Source organism: Nesoenas mayeri, assembly GCF_963082525.1.
Source record: "Nesoenas mayeri genome assembly, chromosome: 11".
Lineage (NCBI taxonomy): Eukaryota > Metazoa > Chordata > Aves > Columbiformes > Columbidae > Nesoenas > Nesoenas mayeri.
The window spans coordinates 7,540,945-7,553,189 of NC_137563.1; the positions used below are offsets into that span (position 1 = coordinate 7,540,945).

Below are 12,245 nucleotides of genomic sequence, written 5' to 3' on the forward strand. Positions count from 1 at the left end.
AAGCAGTAAGGAGTGTTATTTGGTCTTAGTTGTAGAAAGAACGAGGCTATTGCTAATTTTTGCCTTCAGTCCCTTCCTTTTTTGGTCTTATGGTTTCCCCTTGCAAGCCCAGCTCTGAAGATTGTAGCTCGTCCATCGTGAATTCCTGTGTTAATACTGGAGATGTCCCCTCCTGGCCTGCCCCATATTTCACACTTTCAAAGTCTTTGTCATTGGAAGTACCTCAATTTTTGTGGTTGTGTGACAGTTTCTTTTGCAAGTCTCCCTGAATATCTGTGAGCAACATAAAGTCATAGGGAGGGGAAGAAAGGTCACAGAGCTGTAGTAACCCTTTGAGTGTGTCTTAACATGTCCTGTTTATTAACTGTTACATATTTTGGAAATACAAAAAGCCAGAAGCACCTCTCTTCCATTATAGCAGAGATTGGGTGTCTTCATTTACAACTTTAAGTTGATGTATATTAGCTGGACACAAAAGACAATTTCTGAATTTGCTGGGTGTTTTGTTTGTCTTGGTTTTGTGGTTTTTTGATTTGGTGTTTTGTTTTGGTTTGTTTTTTTTTTTCTCCCTGACATGCTTAATCTTTTGTACGACCATTTTTGTGGTTTTGTTCAGGCAATTAATGCAGAAATGAAGGTTTCTTAAATCAGGACATGCAAGGACGATTTGAAGTAACACACTGATGGTATAATTAATTCTCAGCTGTAAATTCATTTTGATGGAGTTAATTCTTTCCCAGAGGCTGAAGACTAGTTTTGGTCCACCCACAGTGCTGTAATCAGCTAAGAAATAGAGAATAAAAAGGTCTTGAAGGAATGGAAGTTTCATGGTTGGTTTTAGGAAAAAAAAAATGACAGAAACAGGCAGGTGTATTTTTTTTGTTTTGTTTTGTTTTGTTTTTTTTATTTAGGCAAAAGTTTCTGACCTGTGGGCATCCAAATCTTGTTTTGAAGCAGCATAATACGTTGAATCCAAAATAAATCAGAAAGGAATGCTACCTGAGGAAAATGGAGAAAAATTATCTGAGTGATGGGACCTCAAGTAGATGGGAAAGTGCATTTAGTGGAACATGCATTTAGGATCATTTTTTACATCTTCCACAAATACAGTAATGTTAAATACAACTTTCTTTCTGATAGTTGCCCATTTGCTAATAAATATGGGCCAGTGACTGTTGTCTTGATGGACTTTGAATTCCTTCTGCTTCCAACAGTGTTTTGTGAGGTGCTGACTTCACAAAGGATAAACAGCACTCCAAAACCTAAATAATTTGGAAAATCCTGTTTGTTGTACTTCATTTGTCTGCTTCTCTCTTGCTTAACCAGTGACCCTAACCATCCTGTAGATGTGTTTAGACTGCAGGTTTCCAGAACAAAACTCTAACAAAGAAAAGACGTTGACAAGATTCCAGGGTTTTCAAATGATTGTACACACACATTGCAGTGCACACTGCAAAGGCAGTTGCTAGCGTATTTTACTCTCTGATTTCATTTACAAGACTTTCTAATCCCAGTCTGTCTCTGCCTTTTCCTTGGCTGGGCATATTTTGTATTATCATTTGAAAAAGCTATTGTCTAGGAGTGATTTTAGCATGCATGCTAGGTAATAATATGCATGCAGTTGTCATTATATCCTAGGAACTGGTAGTATCTGTTTTATTTTCTTAGTCTGCTTAGTGGCTGCAGGAGAAGTTATGTTGTGCTGGTTAAACTGCATTATCACCACATTTCCAAGCTCAATTGAAGATGTGTAAATGAAGTCAGCGTGATGCAGATAGAGCCGACAGATGATCTTCCTTGCAGCTCTGGGTAGCAAGAGTGGGCTTGCCCTGGAACATTACTTTAGCTAAAGTGGTTTCTTTACCCCTCTGTCTGAATTTGGACAGAATGAAATCCCTGCTGGCTGGTTCTCCATGAACTGCTCCCCAGCTTCTACTTCCAGGTTTGGTGAATAAAGTCAACTATGGCTAAGGGACCACTGTATCATTTTAGTGAGTGAACAGTTAAACATAATCTTAATGTGTCATTTACATTTGTGCCTTACAAAGTTATAACTGGAGTTGTGTGAAAATGACTTTTGGTGCTATTTTCACATAAACTGACTATTTATTTATTTATTTTGTTATGGGGTTATTTCACACCCCAAGGGTTTCATTTTTGCTGGTTGTTTTATTAATGTAAAAATACTCATTTTCACGCCCAAATGTGTGATTATTTAAAATGCTGCTTCTATTCGTTGTGCACTCACTTGCAACCTACAGGCAAATATTCAAATGTCTGGAGCTTGATAACTCTGTGGTGGTTTTGGCTGGCTTTTTAAACTCAAAAAATTCCTGTGAAGAGACATGGGCAGTAAGCAATCCGAAGGGCTGCGAGGGCTGTACTGTCATGTCTGTCTCTCAGCACCTGGGAATGGTCCATATGTTATTCCAGCACGCAACGACATGGTGCGGTGCCCTCCCTGGTGCACAAAAACCCTCTCCCGGCACAGGAGTGCCAAAAGGCTGCAGCAATGAGCCTTCACCTCTCCCGCCCTGTTTGAATTTAAGTAGCCTCTAACCCTATCTCCTGTGTGGAGAAATAACGTGGGTTCCCAACACAGGAGCAGAATTGCAGCAGTGTTGATCTGAGCAACTCTGGCCCTTGCTTACTCCCACCGACCCTTATCTTGACCACAGAGAACATGGATGCAACTTGCCTTTTACCAGCATGTCCCCTCTCTGGGCAATGACTGGTTAAAACACTTTAAAAAACGTCTCTCTTTTTTTCTACATTGAGCTGATTTTGGAGAGTCTAAATGTGATGTAAAAATCAGTGTCCAGGGCTCTGCATTCTGTAATAAGTGAATGTTTTCTGATTTCTTGCTAGAATATCTGCAACCACACCAATTTGCATGCCTGTATGTGTGTTAGATTGCTGGCAAAGAAATGCTGAATGCTGATAATTGTATACTGATTTCCAAGGCTGATTTAAGTCATTTTGATTTTTAATTCATTCTGTGCTTTCTTTTTATTTCTGCACATGTGTAGTAATGTCCTGTAATGTTGTTGCCTAAAATAAGCAGTAAGAAATGAAGTTGTGAGATGGCTGCTGTAAAATGAAAATGACATTTTTTTTCTTTGATTCTTTTTTTTTTTTTTTCAGTAAAAGAATAGGTCTCCATATTCAAAATGTTAAAAAAAAAATATTGCATTCACTGTCCTATGGCTAATTTATATACAGGAAACAGCATGGCTGTTGGGAGCCTACAAAGCCCAGAAAAGTGATATTCAAAAGTTCTGCAAAAGAATATTCTTGTCCTTGAGAAGCGCTGAGCACCCAGTGCTGCCCTACAGGTCAGCTGGCCTCGGGGGTGCTCAGCATCTCTTTTGGTTTGGCATTCAGCTGGGTTCTTCAGTGGAAGCCTCGTTTGAGATCGAGTTGTGTTACAAGATGTTGAAACCTCTGCCCATGTGCTGAGGAAGAGGAAGAAAATAAGGGGAACTGTGTCTTCATGTTAATTGTATGTGATAAACCCAGGGTGTTCTCTCCTTCCTTGAGTGATATACTTGAGTTCATGGGTGCATCAGCAGTGCTGGGAATCTTATCTTCTTTACGTGAACATGTTAACAAATACTGAATGTGTAAAAAGGTTTTGGTTTTTTTTGCTAGGAATCTGAGAAGAAGGGGTTAATTGACAGAATCCACATGGTCCAAGAGATCATCATAGCTGTTCAAAGCATCCTAGAAGAAATGGCATCATTCGGAGAGAGGATTAAAAAGTAAGTGATTATTTTTTCTTGCTTAGCTATGATTTGCAATGAAGCAGAGCCAGGACAATTAAGGTGGAGTGAAAGTCTTGTTTCAAAACATGACTGCAAGGGGCAGCAGGAAAACCTGGCCAGTTCCACTGCTGCTTCTTATCTTGGAGTCTTTTACTCCAAAAACCTTTCCAAAACACAGAGAAGGAGGCGTGTGCTCTGCTGATGTAGCTCTCACAGTTGCCCAGATTTCTGGTGTTGTCAGTTTGGAATGGGGTGAGGAGTCATGATGCCACACAAGGAAAAAATATTGCTTGAAGATGTGGGTGCAGAAGTATCAGGCATTTATTTTCATTTCCTTTACAGAAAGTTGGTAGGAATTGATGGTTGCTGTTGTCTTTCCCACGCCCTTCCTGCCCCAGCCTGGTTACAGGCGTTGCCATTCACTTATTTCCCTGCCCAATGCATTGATGTTCTTCTCTCTTTACCATTTTGAGCTGTCTGCTCATGCCACAAGGAAACTCAAAGGGGCTTTTCTGTGTCTTGTTGCAAGGGGAGGAACATCGGGCATTCCTGACCTTACCAAGGAGGAAGGTGAAAAGCCTAAAAAAAAAACCCCAAAACAACTCACACACAAATACACACAAACTTTTATAACCCAATCTTTCCCACATTGTTTTCTGTTTTGAACACAGTGATGGTTTGTGATCGAGCCACACTTTAATGAGGAGCTGGGTTCAAGCTAAAAATACAGCAAACGCGTGTGCTGTGGTTCCACACCGGACACCCCAGCTGGGGTGGAAGTGGCCCAAAGATGTATTCCAGTCTATGAACAGGGCACTGTTCTGCCCAGCTGCATGGCAGGAAGACTCAAGATTGCTTAAGCACTATTAATTCTTGTATTCATTTTGGTAACAATGGTCTTAAAGAACAAATTGGGTATTAATGTGGATACCCGATGTAATTTCAGAAGAATTCAATTGTAACTCAACAGTAATGTACCATTAAAAAATTGCCACCAAAGTTTTTCTGTAAGTGACAGACTGAATTGTGCTACAGTTTCTGTCTGTCACTCTACTTATACAATCACAGAGAGTTTTAATAGTTTAAATGAATTGAGCTGTTTTGCTATTTTTTTAACTTAAGCTACGTTGATTGATAATGATGGGTCCTCTCCCACTTCTCTTTACTTAATATTTAATACATCTATTGAAGCTTAAAAGTAATTCTTGTAGCATCCTACTAATTTTATCTGTCAAGGGAAGTTCTTCTTATTTTATAGCCTGATAAGTGGTCCACGTTCATTCTCTCTTCTTCCTACTCCCCGTCATCATGATGTGATGAAGTTAGCAGGCAGATTGTATGAAACAGAGGTGCCCAGATCCATAAATCCACCTATGGATTAATCTGCATTCATGTAGTCCAGGTATCTCAATGTTTGGTGTGTGCTGTATCTTACAAGCACACAGGGGGACAAAATAACTTCAAAGATGCATTAGCAATAGCTGCTCACCTTAGGTCCATTGTGGGCTTAGAGATGAGTGGTCTGAATGAAAAGAAATCTTGTTTTGTGTTAGTATGCTGCAAAAGTCTGGATGACTGTAGTAACTGAGCCTCTTGAGAGTGCTCCCCTTGAGGAAAACCTGATGCAGGTTAGTGTACAGAAGCTTGGTGGTGTGCAGCAGCTTGGACTACTCTAGCATATTGTAGCTTACTCAAGACAGCCTACTATATACAGCGTAGTAAGGAATTATTGAAAATGTAAGGAAATATTAATGGAAGCAATTTTATAAATATTAAGACAGCTTTATATATAATACTATTCCCTAATAATGTACAGAGAAATGACTTTAACTGCTCTTATAAGGTTTAGTGTCAGTCATAATTAATCCACTCCAAGTTATTGGCTGGGCTGAGTCTGGCTACCTGCCACATTTGAGTCGTGCACTGACACGTGTCCCATGTCACCTCTGCTGTGGGCCAGCAGAGCCAGCTCAGGTGGCTCACACCTGTGGCATGGCCTCGTCTCCAGATCAGATCATCTTCCCATGAATTATGGAGAGCTGACCAGTGAGCAGAGATGTGTAACAATTGTGACACATATGAGAAGAAACAAAAACAACTCACTACATGCCTGACAACTTCACTGAGCTCCCCAGAGCCTATCTTCTCTCTCCTCATCATGATATCTGCCTCCCAGATATCTCCCTTAATCCATTATAGCATCCAGATACAGCAATCTGCTTATCCACCTTCCAAAAGGGTCTGCAATTTATAGTGCATTTGAAAGCACCGAGCACTGCAAAGCAGTTATTAAATTATTATTGTGTAGCAGAGTACAAGCAGTGTCCAAGAGCAGAAATATTGAGAAGGATTATTGTTTTTCTTTACAGCACATTTAACTGGACGGTGCCTTTCCTCTCTGTCCTGGCCTGCTTGGTCCTGGCAGCAGCCACAGTCATTTTGTATTTTATACCACTGAGGTACATTGTTTTAATCTGGGGTAAGTACTCCACCGTGTCTCATTTGCATGCAATAAATACAATATATGTATCTACAAGCTTTAAATGGCCTGTTACACAGACAATCAAATGCTGTTGGTTACAGGTGAATAACTATGTTATGAACTTCTTAAAATTACATTTTTTCCCTCTGGGTTATCTGATGACCTGCATTTCTTAAGGTTCTTTAAAAGTTTCCAACAGCACCACAAGAAAAGCATTAGTCTAGATAAGATTCTTTCAATTTTATTGTTATTATTATTATGCAGGAGAGTAAATAGCTTTCTGGTTCTGGAGCCCTCTGTTTGGGAAATGGTAGGGAGTGGACAAGATGTGTTTGAAGACCTGGACCCCAGGAGTGTTTTGAGTCTTAGCTCCCTGCAGCTGGGAGAAGCGGTGTGCCCAGTACCCCATGGTACAGGAGACACTGAGCATCTCTTTGTGTCACGGGTTGGAAAGTATTTGGATGAAGGTGCATCATGAAGTACAAGAATAGCTTTTAAGAATGAAAACTTTCCTTGTGGTGTCATGAGGAAGAGTGAGATGGCCTTTCATGAAAGGAGGTGGCATCCCAGCTGCTGAAGGCCTTCTTCAGCTCAAAATGGCCTTCTGTCTTATTTAGGGTGATAGCTTTTTATCTCAGCCTTGAGGGAAAATGTCTGAGGACATCATGCAGGTCATCCTCACCAAACCCCTGAAGCTCAGCCCTGGGGTGGCTCTGGGTCTGTCACCCTGCCCGGGCTGAACCATCTGCTGCTGTCTGGGCTCTCCTGGATACAGAAAATGGAGAGAAAGAAAGGGTGGCAGTGCAAAAAGCTGCTATTGGGAGAAAATAAATTAAATAAGGGATTAAATCAAACTAAAGAAAGGGCAAAAGGGAAGGAGAGAAATTGCTAGGAGCAAAAAGTTCGGTAACAGAATATTGCTGTTCTTGTATGGAAGACATGGTGAGTACATGAAAACTATACATCCGTTCAACATCATCTAGACTGACAGGGCCTTCAAATATGATACATGTTAAACAACTACCCTGTGGCAAGGCCTCAAAAGACCTTATGGTATTTTCTGTTTTTTAAAAATCAGGTACACAGAAAATTGTGTTGGCATTTTGCTACAAGTATATGGCTCAAAAGCTGAATCTCAGATGTGAAGCAGGTACACTTCAGAGGGAGGAGAAGGCTGGAGCAGCCATCACATTTGAAATCACTTTCAGGGAAACTACTATGAGATTTTGTACAGGGGCATGATGGAATTGAATGCTGTATTATGATCCTCAGAGGCAACCATCATCTCTATTTTTCTGCTCTTCTCTAAAATGGGTTAGCTGATTTTAATTTGTTTAACGATCCTTTGCTCTTCTGCCACAACTTTACGTAGCCATACTATTAGTTGCTATTTCATGGTGGGGAATCAGTGGTAGTGGGGTGTTAAGCAGCTGCATTGGCACCATGGGAGAGCTGGGAAGGGTGCTCACGTCCCTCATTTTCTCATCCTGATCCATGCAATAGAGATGGCACTGGCTCATCACTCCCTTTCCTCAAAGACAGGAGAAGACCTCATGATCTCCTCAGTAATATGAACAATACACTCCTATGGATCTTCTCCCATCAGGGACCACCTCTGATAGCTGCAGGATAGCTAAGTCCATGGAGAACACTAGTAGTGCTATTGTTGCAGTCAATAAGCCAGGTTATAAACTGTAAGATCAAAATAAAGTCAACCTTGTGATACGTTTTTATAGTGTCCCACAGCATCATAATATGACCAGCTTGTCATATTCTGCAAAGAGAGGACAAGCTATGACATGATGGAGAAGGGGAGCTTTCATTTTCAGAAGAAATGGAAGGAAAAAAGCCTTTGTCCTGCCCAATTCTTTTCAGAGCCCTGCAGTTCCCTGAGCTTGATGAAAGGGAATGTCTTTGCTCACATAGAAGAACAGATTCAACAGCAGTCTCAGCTGTTGTATATTCTCCCCACAATATACCCCAGAATGAATGCATGCTGCAGTGTTTTTGCCATGTTGTTGACAACAGATGATCACCGAATTAGAAAAATAGTTTCATAAATAAGGTTCTCTGCTTCCTCCAGAAAGCCCTTGTGAGTGATTCCCCAAGACAGGGAACATGTGTCTGGTTTTAAATCCAAGCCACTGTTTTCACACTAATTTTTATTTGTGAATTCCTCTTCTGTTTTTCACCTGGCTTGAACAATTTAGGAGGAGGGGAATAGAAAAGGGTTGTATTATTTTGTTTGCCTTTTTTTTCTAGGCATAAATAAATTTACTAAGAAGCTTAGAAATCCCTACGCCATCGACAATAATGAGCTACTAGATTTCCTCTCCAGGGTACCATCTGATGTTCAAAAGGTAGGTAATGAACGACCACCCCCAACAGAGGAAACAAGCAGCACGGAAAGCGGTTGGGTGCTCTGCTTGGGGAATACGATGCCAGTGCACTTTTGACTATCGGAGATAAGGAATTGGGGAAAATCCACAAAGGAAGGAGAGGGAGGGTGTTAGAAGAGAGGGGAGCCAAAATCCTTTGTCAGAAGGATAAAATGATTGCAGAAAAATTATCCTGAAAAAAAACTACTTTAAATTGATCTGGAAAATCACCCAGCATGGTTACTGAGCTATGGTTTCTGTCACCTTTCTGCTCCAGTATTTGTATGGAGGAGAGAGAAAAATAGTCTCTTTGATAGAGATAACTATCCAAAAGGATTTGCTGAATTCTCCCTTTTCTCAAGGAGCGGGGAGCGGGGGTGGGGATGGGACATTATTTCTGTGACTTTGCGCTTGCTGTATTTTTTGTCACATCAGCTGTCCCTCAGAATTCTTCCTCCCCACCCACCTTGAGCCCCAGACCTCCCTTGGACAATGCTCTGCTCATCTTTTTCTTTAAAGAAAGCCTTGAGATGTGTTTGAAATACTCTGTGGTTGATCAGATCAATCTTCTACCATTATGGAATTATAACTTTTAATCTAACCAGAATCTGTCCTCCCTCAATTTCAGTCAAGTCTTGTCTCTTCTCCTGTTTCTTTTAAACAACAACACTGTCTTCAGTAATCTTGCCTATCTTCCTGGAAATTATTTGAACAATAAGTCCTTGAGAATGTCAAGATCTGTTTATTTCTCTTGGAGGAAGGAAAATAGTCTTGCTGTGTAACAAAGCCAGATGATATAAAGGATTCTTTCTTTTGTTTTAATCAACTGGAATCTGTGTCCTCAGGCCCTGATCCTGATGTCCTGGATCCCACTGACATTGTACCTTCCTCTGTGAAGCCTGGTACTTTCACAGTGAGGTGCTACTCATTGTGAATAAGGGGATCACAATTCTTCCTATAGTGATTTTACTCTGTTGGAGACAGAATAATAATTGCCCACATGCAGTGTTGAGGCATCTTGTGGAAACAAGGTTGGAAAAGGCTTCTGGTGACATTTATCTCAAGAGGCCACCAGATTGGCTGGTGGCAGCACTAATAACTTGAGAGAAATCTCACCATAGACTGGTGGGAGGGAAGAAACTAAACAGACATTAAGCTTCAGTGTATTTTTATTTTTTGTCATTGCTTTTGTAGAGCACTCTGGGTTTGCAATGATGGCTTGCATATGCCCTTTTAGTGTTTATGTTTAAAGATAAGCTGCTTTTCTATTTATGCTTTATTTAACATTTACATTTATAACATTTCCTTGAGTGGTTTCTATCATTTTGGGATCCTTTGAGCTCTCCAAGGCAAATGATAATCATTTTCTATGAGGGAGGAATGATAAAAGTTCCTAGGACGGGGCAAATTTTCTCCAAGTTTTCCACGAGTGCTAAAAATAGTGAGTCTGTGTGACAGCCACAAGGTCAAGTGAAAAGTCATCCGTGGCAGCTCCAAACCTCCTCTGTCTGCTCGTTTTATGTGCTATTGATGCATCATTATTTCAGTGTGTACTGCAGTGAGTTAAAAGTTACCTCTGTCTGTACATTAGCTGTTTACAACCCACACGTGTTGGACAAAAGACAGAGGAGGAGTGAAAAGGATGGCATGTTCGGCAAAAGTTTCCCCATAATTTCAATGGGAATACTTTCCTGAAGCACAAGAGACAATTTGGAGGTTACACCATTCTTGTCACCTTATCACATATGCTTTAAACTTTATATTGTATATGAAATTGTTTTGAAAGGTGGAGGCAGCTTTGTCCAGGTTCTATTTGGGAAAATATTTTCTTGTTTTGGAATGTTTAAATAAGTCAGCATCCCAAGGTGTGTGTATGGTTTTGACAACTGTCATTGCATAGTGGGATCAACGTGAACTGAAACTCCAAAGAGAAGTTTATTGAACTTATAGGTTAATGCCGGAAAGATAAGAAGAACAACTCCCAAACCAAAACAAATCCAAAAATTCTAGCCTACATTGCTGAAATCAGGTAGAACCCCATGTATCTCATTAGAAAAGTCTGCTTTTAATATTTTCGTTTCAAGAAATGATGCATGACTTCTCAAATCCTTCCTGCAATTAATCCCCCATGTTCCTGTGTTTAGAAAATGATTCATTACTTTTGAACCTTCCTTAGTTTCCATTGGTTTGTCCTTGGGGAGCCATTAACACACACTGTAGTGAGCTAGAGTTACCTAACTGCAAATGTCATGTCTATTTGTTGTTACAGGTGCAGCACGCTGAATTGAAACCATCCAGCAGCTCCAGCCCCATTCGGAAGAAGCGGAGTGCTCTATAGGATGCAACGTGGTTTTGGAACACAGCATCTCCCCCTGCACCCACTGTGTATGCACATCGGCTTTCGCCCTGCCCTTCATCTTACTTTGGAACAACACTATAGTCACCGCCACAGACTACGTGGTTTTTGATAAACACGTCTCTTAGGTTGTCTTTTTTGTGTTGTCTTTTTGGCATGGAGTCATCGCCCAAAAAAGAGCAAGGTGGAACATATGAACTAGCTTATGGGATGGGGAGGAGAATGGGAGAGAATGATGCAACTGCACCTTTTTTTTCTTTTTTCTTTTTTTTTTTTCCCTCTCTTCAATTGCAGAGGCAAGGCTGGATATGGCAGCACTCCCTGTTTTATGTAGGAAGAGATAATTCCGCTAGTGTAGCAGATCAGCTGAGTTGATGTGAGGCGATGCTCTGAACCAGTTTTTAACATATCCAACAGATTTACATTAAGATATGAAAGCTATTCTTTTCTGAGTTAAATCACTGTGCTTAGAAAGGTTTAAGCTCTGAATTAACAAGTCTTTGATACCCATCTTCTGTTCAAGCAGTGTACATTTAAAAAAGTTTTTTATCATAATTAGCAGAAAGAGCTAGGAGCTCCAAAAGTATCTCAATATTTCATCCAGCACTTGTGGATTTTTCTTTTTTTTTTTTTTTTTTTTTTTTTTTCTTTTTTAAAGCCCACCCTGTGGTTAACTCTTTGGATACTGGAATCATCAGGGATCCATTGCTGGCAATGGATACATGAGAACCTTCTGCTGTGAAAGGATTCAGAGACTGTAGAGCAGCCCGACTCACTGACCAGGAAAGACTCTCTTGACTTTTTTAATTCCACCTCATCAGATATTTTGAGCATTGCTTTTGTTTTCCTGTCTAAATCCAGAGGGGTCAGCACTGCAGATCCAAGAGAAAAAAGCATTTTATAGCCTTAAAGAAACAAATGCTTTTGCAGGGGGAGATGTGATTGTGCAGTAGTGTGCAGGCTTCAGTCCATCACTGATGTCTTGTTGGAGTCTTTCCTGGTGGTTCGCAGAGAAAGGATCAGAAAGTGAAGTCATATGGAAACTGAGCAATGAAGAAACAGAAGAAAGGACCCCATTTTCTGTTCTGAGGAGAATGTGATTTCTTGCTTGCTTACCAATCTTTAGCTATTGTTCTTTTCTTAAAATAATTCAGATGACCAGCATTATTTGTATTTGACTGGGGAAACTGAAACACAGAATCATATGTAAACCCACTTAATTTTGGTGAGAGTTTAGCCCCTGGTTCTTTAGTTGCTGTAGGATG

At 40.4% G+C, this 12,245-nt stretch overlaps 1 protein-coding gene across 1 annotated transcript in view; it reads left to right on the forward strand.

The window, feature by feature from the left end:
* MCTP2 (multiple C2 and transmembrane domain containing 2) overlaps positions 1-10,962 on the forward strand; it is a gene marked incomplete at its 3' end in the record, with an annotated part of 101,383 nt that extends 90,421 nt beyond the window's left edge. Inside the window, 4 exon segments of the mRNA XM_080351119.1 lie at positions 3,652-3,761; positions 6,134-6,243; positions 8,509-8,606; positions 10,894-10,962. Of these exon segments, the coding sequence (XP_080207245.1) occupies positions 3,652-3,761; positions 6,134-6,243; positions 8,509-8,606; positions 10,894-10,962 (387 nt within the window).
* Between the last annotated feature and the right edge of the window lie 1,283 nt (positions 10,963-12,245).